This window comes from Rhamphochromis sp. 'chilingali' (assembly GCF_963969265.1).
Source record: "Rhamphochromis sp. 'chilingali' genome assembly, chromosome: 11".
NCBI classification, from domain to species: Eukaryota; Metazoa; Chordata; class Actinopteri; order Cichliformes; family Cichlidae; genus Rhamphochromis; species Rhamphochromis sp. 'chilingali'.
The window spans coordinates 26,773,437-26,793,467 of NC_137938.1; the positions used below are offsets into that span (position 1 = coordinate 26,773,437).

General features: G+C 40.4%; 1 protein-coding gene across 2 annotated transcripts in view; it reads right to left on the reverse strand.

Annotated features, from left to right (window-relative positions):
- Positions 1-392: 392 nt before the first annotated feature.
- Positions 393-20,031, reverse strand: part of cadm4 (cell adhesion molecule 4) — a 118,851-nt gene continuing 99,212 nt past the window's right edge. Inside the window, exons 6-9 of one of the 2 annotated variants that reach the window (XM_080897489.1) lie at positions 19,159-19,331; positions 10,170-10,286; positions 4,399-4,527; positions 393-3,199 (exon numbers count right to left, since the gene is read on the reverse strand). In XM_080897489.1, the coding sequence (XP_080753615.1) occupies positions 3,090-3,199; positions 4,399-4,527; positions 10,170-10,286; positions 19,159-19,331 (529 nt within the window). In that variant the 3' untranslated portion in view covers positions 393-3,089. The remainder of the gene's footprint in view (positions 3,200-4,398; positions 4,528-10,169; positions 10,287-19,158; positions 19,332-20,031) is intronic. The other variant, XM_080897490.1, reaches the window with a different exon arrangement.

The window sequence follows — 20,031 nt, forward strand, 5'->3', positions numbered from 1 at the left end:
GAAATATGACTCTCACAAATGGGAAATTCTCTGATGTGAACCCGTTCCAGGGGATTAATTTGTGAAACCAACGTCAGAGAAAAGCTATATATCCTGTCATATTATTAGCCATATTTTGGTACATTCACTGCGTGCCATAAATAGAAGTGGATTAAGAACTGATGGCTTGTTACTTTCCACTTTTTCGATTTTTATGTTTTTCGATTTGATAATCACCCTCCACGATCACAGTGGTGGTCGTATTGCTTTCAGAAATACCATATGAATTGTGTTATAAGTATGTCCAGCCTAGTTTCCCAGAAAGCCTACCCAGCCAACAGTCAATGCTGTGAATTTCCGTGTGATTATGAGGACTCTATAGGGGAACACAAACACAACTGTGAACTAAAAAGTTTACTTTTTGTAGAGTTTTATTTTTTCTTTCTCCCCTCTGTGAGGACGAGCAGAAATATCAGCATCAAACAACCAACAAAGACAACCAGACTGAGTGCTGTGTATCCCACAGGAAAACAAACAGATGAAACCTTTGTTTGAAGGACACACACTTCTGTTTTTTAAGACATAAAAAAGGGGCAATATTCTCAGTTTTATTACTCATCGACCACAGTGAGTTTGATAGCAAGCGCTTCCAGTGGTACTGTTGCGTCATCATAAACTCAAGATATGTCTAGTTTCGACTGAATTGTTTGCTGGCCAGAGTGTCAACTCATGCTGGTAGCGCCTGGCAAGTCCATTACTTTGATTGCCGTTTGACAATCTGTCTTTATGACAGGCGACCAAGGAGCTTTGCCATCGATAGAAGAAAACACATCGATCTATCACCCTGCGACCTCCAGCAGCTTTCAAATCTAGCCCTGCACACAGATGGACATGTTGAGTGCTTCCCGACAGAATCGGGTATTGATTGCGTGAAAGTTAATGGCAGAGTCATATTTTTCTGCGTGCGTCTGAATCAACCCTCCTGTCACCTTTTCTTGCCTGCTATCTGCTCTCATGATTCATTAGCACTGCCACACAAGCATCTGTTTTGTTTATTCTGAAAGAGCTGCCAGTTTTAACCGGCTCCGCTGCCTTCATCTTTATCTTCCCACCTATAACGCCACTATTCCCCATTGATCTAATCATATGCTACATCTCCTGTTCTGCATTCACAGGATTTCAAAATCAGTACCAGCTAATTATGCAGTAAACACCCTTCGCCCCCAGCCTCTCCCAAAAAGAAAAAAAAAAACAGTCTGATACCCGAAGTTATTTTTGGATTCTTTTTTTATTTTGTCGTGCTTTGTATCTTTCCCCTATAAAGAAATAGTTAGCTATATATCAACAATGACACATGGACGGTAAAATCAACAAGAGTGAAAGACAGGAGAAGAGACAACTAGGCACAGGAGACAAAGAGAGAGAAAGACTGGGAAAGAGAGGAAAGATAAGAGGAAAAGAGTGAAAAATGACAGCAATTTCTCTACAGTAGAACCAAAACAAACCATGGGAAGTGTACATTTCTTTAACATTTACAAGTATAATAATAACAACGGCAATAATAATAACAGTAACAACAATCATAATTGTTCAAATAATAATAATAATTAATAGAAAATCAATAAGACCTCTGGTTTCTCATAAAGACAAATGTTTTTTTTTTTATTCTTTTCTTCATTTTCTTTAAAGATCACTGGACAGTAGTTTGTTCGGCTTTGCACCTCTATAGGCTAGTATTCTGTGTTAGTATAGTTGCTCATAATGCGTTTCAGTAGTAAACTGTTTTCTTATTTCTTAAAAGTTTAATTTAATTTATGTCGAAGTTCTTTTTTATACAAACAAGGAATTCAGAGATATGTATACTGTCAACGTGTTTTACTGTACGTATGAATGTGTGCATGTATCTGCATATGTGTTTGAGCATTCAGGGAAAAAAGCCTTCTATTTTACTCTCTCGTTCAGTCCTTTCACTCTGATTCTTCTTGTCCCTCTTATTAAGAGTTTTAAACCTTTTTATCCTCTTAATGACATTCTAAAATAATTATACTTTTCTTTAATGCCTTAGCAAGTCATATTCCTTTCTTCTTTCTCAGGAACGCAGCCCAATACTAATCCTTTCATTATTAGGAGCCAACAAAGAAGAAGTGATAGAGGGAGAGACATACAGAGACAACGAGAGATATACGAGTAAGGGGAGAGGATTGTAACAGGTGAACGCAAAGCAAATTAAAAGAGGACCACATTTCCTCCACTGTCGCAGTGAGAGGGGAAAAAAGATGCTTCTTTTTTTTTTCTTTTTACAAATTGGCAGGCCACCCAACAAGGATAGCAAAACAGGACAGTTAGTTTGTTCATAAAGTATGGATACTTCCTGGGACTCAGTTTAGTTTTGTTAGGGAATTATATATTAGCTAAGCTGTGTAGCCAAGATGGTTTGGCAATTAAAAAAAAAAAATCCATTTTCAAGCATCAAGCACTCAGAAGCTCCTGGTCAACTCTCTCTCTCTCCCCTTTGTCCTCTCTCCCTTCTCACACAGTGCTCCCACTGTCTCCGTCAGTTAAAAAATTGAGCTTTGTGAAATGGATTCTTCTATTCTCCAGGCGGGGAATTATAGCAGTCATCTGCCTCTAATTCCCTTTCCACTTTGGTGGCTGCACAGGCAGAGTGCCGGTTTTCTTTGTGCTCCCCGTTTCCCTCTCAATCAAAATAATTATGGCATCATTTCGCTTTTGTCTACATTCACCTAACTCTGTGGCCTCACCCTCTCTCCCTTTCTCACTCCCTATATTTTCCCCAGTTTCTCCAGCTTACAGTATATGGCACAGTCGTTAATGGCTGGTGGGTCTAGAGGCTCTCTTTTCTCAGTCTGTCTCCTAGTTTATGTCTGTTTACAGGATGTATATGGAGTGGACTGGAACAGGATGGATTGGCTGTGTGCGGTATCTGTATACAGTCGTTTTCAGAAGGCTGCCTCTTATGGCGCATTGTATTTTGTGTTTGTGTGTGTGTGCGTGCGTGTGTGTGTATACTGTATATAAGGTGGGACACAAGGACAGGAAGGGGGAAAGGGTATGAGGTCAGAAGAAAAGGGAATAGGGAAGGAGAAGGGCTACAGTAGGTACTCCTTCTTGCCCTGGCTGGCGTCGTTCCCATTGAGGAAGGCCTCTTGCACTTCACCATGTTCATCCAACCCACTGGCCTCATGGGTAAGATAGGAACCTGAGTGAACAGAAAGAGAGCAGGGGACAGAGAGAGAGAGGACAAGAGGGAGATTGTAGGGGGAAGGTTAGGCGGCAAAGCGTCATGATCATTGTAGTGCCATGCAGCAAAATCAAACCAGTCAGTGCTAATATTACTCCGTAGCATACCTTTGACTGATTAATTCATTAGTTAACTGATTGTTAGGTCAATACCAGGCAAGAATTGGCTCTCGTGTACGGTATGAGCCTACCAGCAGAAATCAGAGTTGGCGAATGGATGCGTGAATAGAAGAGTCACAAGGAGAGGAGGTAATAGAGGGAGGATAATAGAAGATAATAGAGAATAAAAGACAGGGAGGGAAGAGAGATTGGCAGAAAAGGGTGGAGGGAAAGTTAGGTGCAAGAGAACAATGGCACGTTTGCGTCACTCAGAAAACCCATTAAACTCATTTTACCACCCCTCAGGTCTGTATGATTAATGAATCTGTGTAGTACAACTTGTAGAGAGCAAGAACCACTCAAGTCATCTTCATGCTGGAGTGTCCCTTCACTCCACGGGTGACTGACATCCTTATTCGTTGCACCACAGAGGTTGACTGGCATGTTGACAGTCACAAGGGACCAAGACAAAGCCCTAATACCCTGTCTCAACACTGATTGGTTGTAATGGTCCTGTCTTCATGCTGATTGGCGGTCAAGCCATACTGACTGTTGACTGACGGTGTGTCTAGCCATAGGGTAAGTTACCCTGGTTGCAGCCTGCTGCACTATTCCTAGATCATTTCTTGGCAGCTTTAGTGCATAGTACGTGGCTGCCAACAGAGGGCACTTAAAAAGATAGGGAACGCGGCGACTCTGCTTTAATAGATGAGCCTTGATACACTAACATGTAGTCATAAAACACTGGGGACCACACCTACATTTCCCACCCAACCTTTTCTCTTCCAAGGTTGTTTATCACAGACAGTGCCTGGCTGGAGAGGAGCATCCTGTCCTGCATGCTTTCTGCTGACAATTTTACACAGAGTTTCACAGACTCTGAGTGTAACTAGAATCCAATAATATTTTCACAGCGCGTTAAGTCAGAAAGTTGAGAAATGAGAAAACATGCCTGTGGAAATTTGATAAAATACCCCGATTCCCAAAAATGTGAGGTATGCTTGTGAGAGTAACTTTTGTGTCACCTGATATGTGAATTTGAGTGTGTCTGTGGATTACCTTTCTGTCGGACAGAGCACCAGATGGTGACAATGAGGACACAGATGACAGTGAAAACCAGCAGCGCCAGAACACCACCTATCACTGCATAGGGTACTGCACTGTGAGTCTCCACCACTGCACCAGGATCTGAGGAAGAGCAAGAAAGACAAATAGTGTGTGTGGGTAGACTGCATAAAGGGAAATGTTGAGAAAAAGGAAAAGAAAAGTGCTGGCAAAGAAACTGAGGGGAAAAAAAGAGAGAAATGGATCAAAAATGAAAGCAGGCGAGATAAAAGAGAAAGAAAGGCAGCACATTCCATCAGCTTGGAAGAGGGAGCAAGACACGAGAAAAGCGAAGTCGATATCTTCAGCCGAACTTGCATTATCACCTTTCATAACCCCCCCACTCACTCCACAGAATGCCAGACAGTCAAAATGAGTGAGAAAAGGGTGAAGAAATGAGGAGACTGAATAAAGGAATAAGTAGCCTATGTCAGCCACTGCAAAACCACTCCATTCAGGAACCTGTCAAGAGTACAATGCATTTTGAATGAGGGAAACTGTGTTTACACCTCAAGCAGTGCAGTCGTCAGAAATGAAACCAAACATTTCACCGCAAAATGAGTTAAGTGAGCTCAAAACCTGGAAAAAGACAAATTATGTGAAAATTTGCAGTATAAAGTTGCAGTTGTGGTAAGAAATAATGACGGCTAAAATGAGAAATGATGAAAGAAGTGCATGTTAGTATTGAAAAGATTTGTCATTTGATATCTGATCGGTCAATCAATCAAACAGTCAAATGACAGAAAATGAAAATAGAAGAATTTGTTAAGTCACACACACTCTCTGTCTCTCTCACACACACACACACGATTAGTGCTCTGAGATGTCATGCTCCTCTTTAAGCATCCATCCATTCCATCCATTCGCTTCCGCTTATCCTTTTCAGGGTCGCGGGGGGCACTGGAGCCTATCCCAGCTGTCATAGGGCGAGAGGCGGGGTACACCCTGGACAGGTCGCCAGTCTGTCGCAAGGCTAACACACAGGGACAGACAACCATTCACACTCACATTCATTCGCACATTCACACCTAGTGACAATTTGGGTTATCCAATTAACCTATCCCCACAAGCTGCATGTCTTTGGACGGTGGGAGGAAGCCGGAGTACCCGGAGGGAACCCACGCAGACACGGGGAGAACATGCAAACTCCACACAGAAAGACCCCGGCCTGATGTTGGAATTGAACTCAGGACCTTCTTGCTGTGCGGCAACAGTGCTAACCACCGTGCCACCGTGCTGCCCTTTAAGCAGTTTGTCAAAATTAAGATTACTCAAAAGTCAAAAGCTTTATTGTTAGTTGCACCTGTTGCAGATCATTTAGCTAAACCCAAAGGAAATGATTGTGTTTATGTGTGTCTTTATACAATTTCAGTAGTACATCCTGGCAAAACAACAACAAAAAAAGACACTCAGGTATTTACATGCACAGATGCAGAGATAGAGAGAATTAAGATAATTGGAATCAGCCTTGTTTCTCCTGAATTTACAGGACAGCTCTAATTATCCACCAGAGAGCTAACTTTAAATGTGTGCTTCTTGCAAGGATGTGAATTGTTCTTCACTGGATGGAGAAAAGGCCCCCTGACTCCCACATTGGCACAAAGAAACATTTTTTAGTTTTGAGCACTAATGAACCTATGTGCTGTTGCATTTTTACAGAACATAATAAAGCAAAATAAGCTAGGAGTGTGTTAGGTTTTGTATTGTTGATTGTCATTTATGCTTAGAAATATTTAACCATATATGCTTAGAGGTGTATAATCAATTGTGTAGTGATAGGATGTGTGATCTTTAGCAGGCTGCAAAGGCTTGGTGTGCATTGGAATGCACACCTACATCCTGGGAGCATGGGAAGAGGTCGTACCTTGTTTTATTGTTTTATGGTAGGATAAACGTGGCTATATCTGTTTTAGGCTAAGTGCCTTTTGTTTAGATGAACTGTTGGACTTCCAGACCAGCAGGTTTAGGGAAGTCATTAATGGGGTCACACTCTGACCCCCCCCCCCCCCACACACACACACACACACACACACAGGCAAGGTACTTTTTGTTTGTATGTAGATGTCATATGTTAAGGAACCTATGCATATTCATGTCAAAGTTAATAACCACTTACTCTTTCATTTTTCCATTTTTAGTACATACATTAATACACCCAACACTTTGTTAGGTACACCTTGCTAGTACTTGGTTGAATTGGTTTTCTTTAAGAACTGTCTTTAATTCTTATGGCATAGATTCAACTGGGTGCTAAAAACGTTCCATAGATATTTTGGGTTATGATCTATTGGATTAAGATCCCGTGACTGGGCAGGCCGTTTGAGTACAGTGGACTTAGGGAGATGATTTGAGCTTTGTGACATGGTATGGTGTACTGCTGGATGCATCAGAAACATCAGAAGGTGGTGACACAGTGGTCATAAAGGGATGGAGTTGGTCAGCAACAATACTCAGATAGGCTTTGGTGTTTAAACATGTTCATTTGGTACTACTGGGCCCAAGTTGTTTTAAAGAAATATTCCACACTCCATTAAACCACTACACCAGGAGACTGAGCCACTGATACGAGACAGGTTGGATCCATGCTTACACCACATTCTGTCGCAGCAGAAATCGAGACTCATCAGACATGCCAAATTGTAGCTGGTAGGAATTACACCCAGTGGGAACCACTTCTTCTGCTTTAGCCCATCTGCTTCAAGGTTGTATGTGTTGTGCATTCAGAGACGCTCTTCTGCACACCTTCGTTGTAACAGGTAGTTATTTGGGTTACTATTGAGTTCCTGTCCTCTTGATGCACTCTGGCCATTCTCCTTTGACCTCTGGCACCAATAAGGCATTTTCTCAGAAAGATATTTTCTCTTTTTTGGATGATTCTCTGTGAACCCTAGAGATGATTGTGTGTGAAAATCCCAGTCGGTGGTTTCTGAAATACTCAGACCAGCCTATTTGGCACCACCAACCATGATCAAAGTCACTCAAATCACCTTTCTTCTCCATTTTCATGCTCTCTTTCATTCAGCAGGTTGTCTAGATCATGTCTAGAATGCCTAAATTAATTGTGCTACTGCTGTGTGATTGTCTGATTAGATGCTAAAACAAGGAGTTGGACAGGTGTACCTAACAAAATCACCAGTGAATGTATGGATTTATGTCTATGATGAATATCCTCTCATGGGTATACTCTATTTAGTGGTATAAGACTTTTTTAGTTCATAAATATGTACTTGTGTCATATTACCACAACATACCATTACACCATCCACTGGACTCCAAATGCAACTTCTTTTAATCCTGCTGATGCTTTTAGTGGCATATTGCAAATGAATCACAGAAATAGTTTTTGTCTGCTCTTTGACATGGTATTACTAGCATGTATAAAATATAACTCATAAGTGTTGCAGATGAAGCCCATGCATCTCTGTCTTGCTTTGTCTGTGTTGTCTCGTTCTTTGTTGTTGTGAAAAAATTAATAAAACATATGTCTTTGAGTCTGGACTTGTGTCTGAGTTGCGGGCGATAACAAAAGCCTTTTGATGGGCTGAGTCAGTGTAAGAGCTGGTAAAGCCAATAGAATGCAAGGACACAGAGTTATTGATGCAGCTCTTGAACCTTGATAGAGCGGAATTAAAACATGAATCATTAATACAGTGCTAACAGATAGATATCAGCAGAAGAAGAGAGACTTGTGGGAGAGGTGAAAGAAAAGAAGAGAAAGGAGAAAACTGAGGATCAATGACTAAAAAAAAAATCCTTTCTCTACATGCATCTCTTGGACAAATGTCTTACTGAGCAACTTGCATCACTTTTCTGGTTTTGTGGATGACAAAAGACTTGCATCTATATTTATTACTTAAATGAATATTAGTTATTTGAGGACACACAGTGAGAATAAGGAATATTTCTTAGGAGCCAAAGAAAAGCAAAACAAAAGAAAAAACAGGTATACTCAAGAGATCTGTCTTTATCTCCAAAAATATGTTGTTAATCCTCAGTGGCCCAAAGCACCACAGGAAATGACTGACTAAAAAAAATAGTTGTTTCCCTAAGGAGTCCTTATGATACACCACATTGAATAAACATCCACAAAACTGTCCAAATAGAAACTTTCTTAAGACCCTTTATGACATCTCCACACATGCCCAGCAGGTGAACAACCTCTACCTGTCACGGATAGTGACAGAGGCAACAGCAGAACAAGAAGAATGCTCCTGTTCTCTTTGCTTCATCTTTCCTTTTAAAAAAAACAGAGAGCAGACAGAGAGGAGCTGAAGGTGTGGAAAGCAGGACGAAAACAGTGAGCATGTGCTTTTGTGAGTGAATGAGATAATTAGATTCTGTAGACGAAAAAAGATACGGCGTACTGAATGAGAGTGTGCAGTTATAAATATGCACACAGCAACCATGCTTATAGCTGCAGCGTAACACTCATCTGAGCAAATATGATTACAAACACCTGGATCCCTGATCTTTTCTACTTTCATGCTCTCCTTCTCTCTTTTGATGTACATTTGTGAGTCTGTGTGTGTATAAGCAGATAAAGGTTTGTGTAGCACCTTCTGATCCTGCCATAGGCTAACATTAGTCAGCTTAAAACTAGGTGTGTTGCTAACTGTTAATGCAGATTCATTAACGGTAAAAAAAACAGCACCATGGAATCCTGCTTAGGCCACACACACACACACACACACACACACACACACACACACACACACACACACACACACACACACACACACACGTGTAAAAATCTGGGCAATGAGCGCGTGTCGGGGGGAGCATCAAAGAGCTAGTGATGAGAGAAGAGAGAATAGATGGTTGCGCATGGTGCATACCCAAGCGTCTGCAGGCGGGTCGCTCATGTGGATGCAGGGCAAAGGAAGGTTGCAGCAGTACAGTGTGTGCGACTGCATGTGTGAGTGGAGGGAGGTGGAGTATAGGTAGGGCGGTGGAGGACACCATTGGAGAGAAGGAAATGACAGGGCGAGAGATGCAGCGACTATGACCTGCAAGAGCTGGGTCACAAGAACGACTAGGGAGAAACCCAAGAGAGATTAGGCACTCTGTCTTCTATCTACATTTGTGAATACATTTTATATATATTTATAATGTGTGTGTGTGTGTGTGTGTGTGTGTGTGTGTGTGTGTGTGTGTGTGTGTGTGTGTGTGTGTATATATATATATATATATATTTTTTTTTTTTTTTTTTTTTTTTTTTTGCAGTTTAGCTTAAATTATGGGACAAAAAGAATGGTAACCCGTAATTGTGAAAAGTCTTCAGTGTAATCCATGTAGCACTGCATCACAGTGCTATGGGAAATGTGGAGGGACAATGAATAGGGCTGAAATCCTGCAATTTGACAATCCACTTGAACACCTTAGTAATGGCCACAATGAAAGAGATAGAATGTATAGAAAGCATGAGGCTTTCAGTGGCAACAACAAGTACTGCTACTTTGATGTGGACAACTGCTCAAAGGGATTATAGTCTACTAATTATACTGTTCTTTGGCTCCATGTTTAAAAATACAAAAAATTTTCTGTAGTAAATCCATAATAAATTTTAAAAGGTAAGCTAGAAAAAAAACCCCTAAACTTAAGTATAGTCATTTTGGAGAAAAGAATTAGGCTAACCCAGATGTGATCTCTTCCTTGCAGGTCATAGTTATCTGTTTTCCCATTGGGGTGCAGCAAAGCCAGAAAAGAAAGATATGCATGTGTGTTACCTTCTGGATCCAGGGCCAAGGTGGGTGGTAGGAGGGTTGGGGTGGTAGAATGGGAGGTGATTGGTGGGGTGGTAGGAGTAGGAGTGGAAGGGACCATGGTAGTGACAGACACATTATCTACAGGCAGACAGGGAATGGGATAAACACAGACATACAAATACAACACAGAGGGACATTTTAAAAGGTGTTTTGTAGTAAAGTTAGTACTGGATGTAAAACATGACACATGCTTCTTTCGTTTCTGTGGCTGCAGTTGTTTCAAACACTAAAATATCAACATTAGTAATCATTTTCCCCCAAAATGTATGCAGATTTCAAGAAGAAATATATTCTGACCCATGAAAAGTGATAAACAAACACATTACCAATGTTCTTTGGCAGGTTATATACCAGCTAAGGAGGTTAAAGATGCTCACGATGTGAAAAACATGCTTTAAAGTGGCAGCTGATGAGAATTACACCTGGCAGACTGGCATTCATCTGTGAAGCAATTGGAATATATAGGAACACATTCTCTATCACTGACACATTTTCTATGGTACAATGGCAGGAGAGACAGAGACATTGTCTGTGACAGATGCATTCCCAATGGAACAGTGCCATGCAGGGACTGTCTCATTCAATGCTGAACAATAGCTTGGATCTTGACACATTCTCCAAATCAATGGCTAAGACACAATGGTAGGTAGAGAGGTAGAAAAAGACAAGTTCAGTGCTGTTAAAGATAAAAATAATGGCTGACAAGAACTAAAAGGGAGATGGTGGCGTGAGTGTGTGTGCATCAGCACTTTCAGAATGAATAATACGCCACTTCATCAGACAATTTATATAAAACTGCAACATGCAAGGAAGTCTATGTGCTCAGTGTAGGGCACACACACACACACACACACACACACACACACACACACACACACACACACACACACACACTGAAGTTATTTTGTAATAGAGGAAAATGCACTTGTGCATGAAAACACACATACTCAGTGTACATGTCCTTATACACAAATGCCTAATTGCACACACACATGCACACACGCTGCCCTTTCTGTTCAGGAGTAATTTATTGGTAAGTATTCCTCTGTCTCTTCTCTCTTTCTCCCACCGGCCCTGAGATCATCAATCTCTTTTTGCACTCCTCTTATGTCAGCACAATACCTCCCCCACTACTGCCTTTTTTCCCTTTCTTCAAGACTAGCCTTGGTGTTCTCTTGTGTTCGTGACTTACATGATGCATAATGTATTTTGTGCAAAAGATGAAGAGTTATCTGCGGGAAAAATAAAGTAAAATGGAGAGTGGAACAAATCGAATTTGATAGAAAATAGAATTTACTTAAATCTCTCTTTAGTGTATGAGTTGCTGTATGTTATATGCTTTTGTATGTGTGTGTGTGGATGCATGTAGATTTCATTTGAGCCTAAGAGCGGAAGATTAATTGCTGAGGTCACTGCACCAATTAACTGGTCGCTGATTAATTTCTTTTGACTATCATGAAAAAATAAATGTTCCCCGCTCACTATTTTAAACTTTTTTCTTATTTTTTTCAGTCTCACTCATCTTTTCTTCTTTCTTTATCAACAAAACTCTTTTTTTCCCTCACCCTCGCTCCCCAACCCATTTTGTCCACTTCTCCACTTCCCTTCATTTGGCTGCCTCAGCTGGCTCTCTGGTTTCATTCCTCTGTGACTGCGTTCCCTCACTGCCTCTCTTCAACTTAATTAAGGAGAATGCCATACAGCTGTCGTTCTCTTGGCCGATAGCGTCCTTTTTCCCCCACATCATATTGTTATTCATTAACACTATACGCCTGCCAATCAGGCACACAGCCCATGTTATTTCGAGGGATGGATGAGGCGGCACTTGCGATAATGACGTTTCTCCTCGTATCTCATTCTCACAGTAGTGCGCCTGAGGATACGATACCACCATTTTGGATGAGCCCTGTTATTCTTTCATGTTCAGTGTTCTTTATTTTAAGGGCTTAGCCCAAAGCACTGCTTGTCTAGCCAGTTATCTTTTAGCGCACTGAGTGCTTAGACATTGGTCAAAGGTCCACTACTGTGACCATAAAGGTCGACACTGATTACCTGAAAACTCATAGAAAATTTACTTGGATGTCAGGTGCATTGTCACAAGTGAAAGAAAATAGCACTGAAGCTTTTCTTTTTTAAAACTAAAACGACTCGGCTTTATCTCAGTCTAGCTTCTTCGGCCCCCTGCCTCTAACCTTTTTACACTTTCCTTCTCATTCTATTTTTTTTGAAAGTCTCTCTTCATTAAGTGGAGGTCTGTTTTTTTTTCATTCCAATTACCCTGACGGCTCATTACAACAGTCGAGGAGACAGACTAATCCCTGGTCACCTAATATCCTTCTCTATCTCACCGTGTACCCACCCTTTCATCTTTTTGTCCCTTGCTTTGCTTTCCATGCAACTTTCTGTAAATCAGTTTCCAGTTTGCATTCTTCCCACTGTTCGCTTCTTTCTGTATTTCACAGAAACGAGCACCCTCACATGCATACACGTGCATGCACATGTGTTAAGTATATGAAAACTATAATACTTATTTCCCCAAGATGGAGAGAGACATTTCTCTCTCTCTCCATCTTGCACACTCTCTCATGCAATTCAATTCTAATAGGTTTTATTGTCTTGGCGATTCATCTGAGTGCAGCAACTAAGTTCAATTACATAAGGAAGCCCTTTGGGCTTTCACCAGACAATCAACAACATTCTCCTCCCCGTCACAGGCACTCGCATGCGCATGCATCTTTGCGCATACACATAAAAAAAAAAAAATCCAATTTCTACTTAACAATGGTGGCACAGAGATGAAACACCCAACAGAGGCCACATCCTTTTAGGATTTTACAGATACTCGCTCCGAGACTGTGTGTTTGTGTGCGTGTGCCTTTGCTTTCTCATTCTTTCGAAATTTCTCACATTTACATCAATAGTGGCCTCCTGAATGCTGCAGAAAGTTAATTTCATTGTTTTAATTTGTTCACACACCTACATGCACAGCAACAGGAAATATCTCACTCTCTCTAAATCAAGGCTTCTTAAAGTGTGTCAATTAAGGAAATCAGCATGAATTAAGAGCCATAACAGAAAAATGCAGACATCACACACGGGTAGTTAACGTTTTAATGTGTCTGTTTAGAGGATAGTGGTTTATGTTGGTGATTAATTTCTTCATTTAATTTCAGTAAATCGTTTTTGTGCTGGTTTCTAGCTTTCAAACCAGCACCCTCTGTCCTATTAGGAAGACAGAAACGTGTTTGTGTGTTATGAACACTAGAATAAAAGAGTTAAAAGCACCCACAAGCAACATTAGCTCTAATACTTGAAATACTCAGTTTGTCTTGGGTAAGGTGCTTCCTTGATCACTGTGGACTCACATGAACTGTGATTTAGTACATCTGTGCTCACACCTATTTTGGGTAATATCTATATAAGGTCAGAGATGAAGACCATGTGTGAAAATAGCCATAAACTGTGGAGGAATGAATGTGCAGCCCATATAATGCTACCTAGCCCTCTGATTGGTCCCCGGGCACTCTGAGAAACCTCGCTCTTAAATCATAAACATGCATGTATACAGGAATAAAAATTCAATAACACACACACAGAGTAATATGCGGTAGGAATGTGTGACTCGTCCAATAAAGCTCAGCTTCAATGCATCATGTCTTTGCACAACCAAGGCCCTTGGAGAGTTTCCCACCTCTCACTCACGATTCTCCTTGGCTAGCATTAAACCTGCCTCTCTTTGTAAAGTGACAGCACTTAAAGCACCTGCGACAAATCTGAAGCCCCTTTTGCCTGAGTTTGAGCTCAGGCTGCAGACCCTGATGGCAGGTAATTCTCGCAGAGGGACGGTTGACACAAAATGAGACATAGAGATGAACAAGTTTCTTTGCACCTGTAACAGAATGGTTTCATTTCTGCTGACTCATACCTTATAACACACATCTTCCATCATCCCCTCTTTGCCTGCACTTCCTCCTCCAGTGCACCCAGGGATTCCCTGTGGGAAGGCTGGGAGCCAGCTAAACTGACATTTCGTGTATTTGACAAGCCGTGGTACTGAATGTTAACCTGCATTCAACCTCCATCGTCCTTCATCTCCCCCTATTCATTTCTCCATCACACCCCCCTACCCCCGTTCCCCCAATCCAACTTCTCACTACTTTACACCCAGTTTGCTCCGTGTCGCCTTCTCAGAGAGCAAGGCCTTCTTCGGTAAAGAGACTGAACTGCAGCTGAACCTAGAATAAGGGGCAGACCGGTGGCCAAGTGAGAAATAGTGATGGTGTTTGAAGAGCAGGGACAGGAAAAGGAAGTGGACAGGAGGTGCTAAAAAGGTGAGAACAGTTGAAAGCACAAGGAAAAAATGACATTGAGGAACAGAATACAGCAAGTTATAATGGGAAAAGGTGAATAACAAGAGTGTTTCAAACAGAAAAAAGAAAATAACCTCAGAGAGATTGAAAAGGTAAAGCATGCGACTACATCAATACACCAGTAAAACTGCATTTCTTTTGATCTGCATAATGCTTTGGGAAGAAGTGAAGATCCTCGCTACAAAATAAGTTAATCATTATTTGAATGAAAGAAACAGATGATGACACCTACTTAAACAATGTGGGTGCTGGAATGAAAGAAAGCACATGCTGCGTAAAATGTTGGAGTTATGATTCATCTTGTGTTTTATAGCATTAAATCCCATCATTTTTATTATTAATTGGCGACTTTCATTTAGTTTTCAGAAGCTAGCATGTCACCAGCACTATGTTAAATCATCCTTGGTGGTTTATTTACATCAATACAAATGTATAGTAAAGCGTGCATTTAAGTTCTGCGGCATTTACAAAGACACACATATTACCGAAAACATTAGAGCTTGAATTCAATGGATACGTTTGACATTTCTCAAGAAATAATTTTCACCATATTAGCTGGATTATTAGTTGTGACATTCGGGAAAATCAAGTGCGACTTTCAGTTGCCTACAGATTAATATGATGGTTGCATCAACAACTCTGAGCTCTTTGAGATAAGGTTTAAAACAATCTGCCCAGTGGGTGACTACATTTTTTTTTTTTTTTTTGAAGTACAGCAACCTACCACTGATACGGGGCATACCGAGAGGACTTAAGAAGCTGATTGCTGAAAATCTATGGTGCAGCACAAAGGAGCTGAAGCTAGGCTTATGTTGTTTATGAGGATTTCCTGTCTTTTATGGATTTTTATTGAGGCCAGATTCCTTGATCTGAAAGTATCATTTTATTCACAAAACGAAAGGATAAGAAAAAAAAGAGCGATATGTCAAATTAACGAGCAGCACAGAGCAACGACATTAAATAAAGAAGATAAATGATGAAATTTGAGGAAAAAATGCCACAGAGGAAAATAAATGGAGACGACTGCTAAGGAAATGGTGAAGTGGAAAAAGACAGAACATTTTCTACAGTGGTGGCAACACACATCAAAGCTCGACATGTCTAACCTTTTTGAATAGAGAAACAGAGAGAACGAAAGAAAGAATAAGTGCGAGAGAAAGGAGAGCTGGTGGTGATGTCATCTTTCATCTTGCCAGTGTTGCCACCCGTGATGTCTGTGGAAAGCTGCCATTACGTGTGTCATCTGATTATTGTACAAAAGTGCACTCGGTGTGGAAAAGAAAGCGATGGCTAGTGCAACAGTGAGAAAGATAGATAGACGAGGGTGCGCTAACTAAAAGCAACCTAAGAATGTTACATAAGATATGATGTCTCAGCTCCCTTCATTCTTCCCACTGCTTCTGATCTTCAAACCAGGTGCTAGAATGACATGACAGGAGCTGCCAGTGGGGGAGTGGGGGGTTAGATCAAAAGGGCAAACCTACTGAGTGACAGTGGTGTGCACGTAATTAGGTCAAACCACAAATGCATTGGATATGAATCCATATAAGCCGCTAATGACGAGCTTGCTTTACAATTCAGCCCTACTGCTGCTGTCTTGTTAAAATTTCACAAATCTTGTTTTGTCCTTATTTGATTGCAAGTTTTACAGAGTTCTTACTCTCTTGGATCACACAACTTTAAACATATTCTTTTCAAATGTACTTCTAAGCCAGAGAGAAAGTTTAGCCAATTTGTCATATTTCCTGAAAAGAAGTGGTGCGAGATATTCATGTGATGTTGCAAGCGGCATCGCTAGCATCGCCTTTTATTAATAAGGGATAACTGCTGTGTTCATTTCCACAGTTGTATGATTGAACTCTGCTAGCAACATTTACACATGTAAAAAAAATATGCTTATTTATTTTGAGCCTTGGTGAAGCTGTTTTAATTCCTCTTCGCCACCCTCCCTTCAAGTCACCCTTTCATTTGATCAGCTGCCCCTCACAAACAGAGGTAGGAAAGTGATGTGCTTACGCTCAGAGCTGTGGTTACAAATGACCCTAATAAGGATATCAGCTCTCACTGATATGATACAGAGCCACAAGTAGCTGAAACCAAACATTTAGAGCAATCTGATGCCTGAGGTTTCAGCTCAAAGGGATTAATTGGACTTATGCTTACCTCATTATCTGGAAATTTGGCCGTGCTGTGTATATATATATATATATATATATATATATATATATATATATATATATACATACATACATATACATACACACATACATACACACACACACACGCACACGCACAGTCCTTATTACTGAAAATAAGGACTAGCATAGCAAGTAAGTGGATTAGTAACAAATATGTTTTTTATAAATTACTTTTCAGAGACAGAGTTACAAAGTGCTGTAAAACAAAATAGAATTACATAAAAACTAGAAATAATCACAAAAAATAACAGAAGTTTTAAATATAGTAAAGAGCAACAAAAACACAGAATAAAACAGAAGAAACAAAAGCTGATAATTAAAGCAGGCATTATCAATAAGATCGAATAAAACAGAAACGCTACATAAACAAATAAGTCTTTAGCTGATTTTTTAAAAGAGTTCCAGTTTAAAAAAAATATAACATCTTAATTTCATGGTTTTAGTATGTAGTATGTAGGCTTATCAAAGTCAAAGTCTCTTCATTTGTCTCACTTGGGAGACATTTGCTTTGGACACAGGGGTCACATCGCACTCCACAGTCTTCAATCTTGTGTGCAATAGCTAAGAAACTCTGAACCTGCAATCACAGAATGCTAACAGCGCTAACTGGTAAGTGAGCTGTGTTGAGTTTAAAATCAGAGTTTGGGTTTAAAATCTGTGAAAAGAGACGTTTTCACACTGATTCTTATATATACAGCATGTTTTAAGTGCAACATAGATTCTCCCTTTTTTTCATATGTGCAAGTTCTTAAGCCACGCCTTACTAACATCATACATGAAGCCCTGCTGTAAAGTTACAGCAACCCAGGTGCCGCATCGCTTTGTCGCTCGAATGTGCATATATTCAGTTGGTATGAATAAATGTATAAATGTTTGTATACTTGATTCTAATGTACTGTTAAGTCTGTTTTACACTGATGAAACTGCAGCTACCAGAACACAGAAAACACATCAATAGAATGAATTCCACTTTGATCTGTCGATAAACCAAAGCAATTTCCACATCTCCATTATTAGGCTGTGGAATGGTAACCTTTAATATTTTATTGCATCCAGTTTATATTTTCTTGAGCTCTAAAGCGTGGCTGTCACGTTAGAAACAGACAGCAACATTGAGAGCACACGTGGCGATAAAATAATTAACTTGCTCTTTGTTTTTTCACTCTGCGCACTTAATTCCAAGCTTATTGATTTTTCTGCAGCATTAATCTCTTGTTTTATTTGTGACAGTGTTGCGATTGACTGTTAGATTTTTTTATATTGTTTATAGATTTATATCACTGTTTTATCATCATCACCTTATAATATCTCAACTGGAGTAGGAGGCATTCTCAAAGATCACGTTGTGTGGAAGTGGACTCTTGTGACGCGTGAAATGCCCATCGCGCTGTTGTGATACCAGCTCCAACTGCGATTTGGGGTTTTGTTAAGCCAGCCTGGCTTTGTTGAACTTCCTAGTAGTATACATCTCAGCAGTGTGTTAGAGAAGCAGCTGAGATAAACAATCTGGATCTTCTCCATTTAGTGCTTAAAACAAAGTCTAAAATCTACTGGGGGCCATTGTAAGACTATAGACGGGTATTGTGAGCTTGCTTACTAGAACAGGTTACTACATACACTTTGGGAATGTAGCACCAGTGAATTTATTTGCAGATCGTGATAACAAAGCCATTTTACCAGCATCTTCCTCCCCTCTAAAACCTCTGTTCATGCAACAAGAAAAGAATTCCAACAGGTTTTTCACTGCACACTGTGTTTCAACTTCTGTCCTTGTCTTGTCCGTGTCATTACGCACTGTGAAATTCATTAGTTGTCAAAATATCTTGTATCTTTAGCTATTGCACTTGAAGATAAGTTATTTTGAATTCCTTGAGGAGAAGATTGGGTCACAGTGGAGATAATAAGCTGCTTCTTTACAAGCGATAGCCAGAATAATAATGTTGGTGACTAGTATCTGTGCATGCTAGTCTCCTCGTGGAATCAATAGCACTGTGAAATCAATTGCACAGCAGGCTTAGCAAAGGTTTCCTGCTGTGTCCGAATCAAAAAAACAAATAAAGCTGAAAGAAAAATGAGACAAGCATCATGCTGTAGTGGGTCTGTTACCCACTGACAGTATAGCCAGACTCCAAATACTCAGGGAAGATAAAAGAATCAATACAATTTAAAAGACTTCTCTAAAATATTATCAAAGAATAAGAAAAGAAATAAGAAGCTTAACAAAGCAACCACTGAACATAAAATTATTCAGGACCGTTAACTACAGCCTCAGGTACTAAAACTTAAGGGACATAAAAAGAACCACTGGAGCAAACTTTGCAAGCACTTGTCTTAAAACTAAGAAAATGGACAGCAAATTCACTGTTAGTGATCTTTACTCACCATATACCAACAGCGTGTAATGATCAGCAGCACGACCATAGTCGTTCTGGGCCTGGCACAGGTATGTCCCGTTGTGTGATTGGCTAAGACGGGAAATCTGAAGAGTAGTGCCAGAAATCTCTGCCCTCTCAGGTAAGGTGTCATTAATCTTGGACCACTGAGTGTTTCTGGGCCTGTAAGAAATATGAAACCTTCAATCAGTTATCAAAAGTCAACCGCGATAGCAATGGTAGGAGATGACCCAGGGCTAACATATATAAAGAAAACAGAATTGGACCAAGCACTGAGCCCCGGGGGACCCACATGAGTGGTCCTGTTGAGGACATGCAGTTCTGAAGTGCTAGTTAGATACGTTTGATGAGAACCATTTGAGAGCCGTGCTACAGGTACCACCCAGTTCCATAATCTGTCAGTAAAATGACATAATCAGTGCTGTCAAAGACTGTTGATAGTTTAAGGAGAGGGCGGAACCCTGATTCCTTAGCATCTTCACATATATGGACATTTAAGAGTCACCAATTAACCTGACATACATGTCTCTGGCCCAGGAAACTGGACTGCCCAAAGGAAATTCATACATGTACTACAAATGCCCTAACTGACCAGAATGCTGGAATCTTCTAACTTAAATATTATAGGTTTTAGCTTTAGATGTCTAATTTTTGCAGTTTGTTATTATACCTACAACAAGCAGTGGTATTTGCTATCATGATTGGAGTTTGGTGGAGACCTGAGTGCTAAAGTGAAGCTCTCAATCTACCCTCACCTATGGCCACAAGCTCTGTATTGTGACCAAAAGCATGATATTGCAGATATGTGTGGAAGAAATGAGCTTCCATTGAATGAGGTTTGGGTTCTGCCTTAGAGATGTCA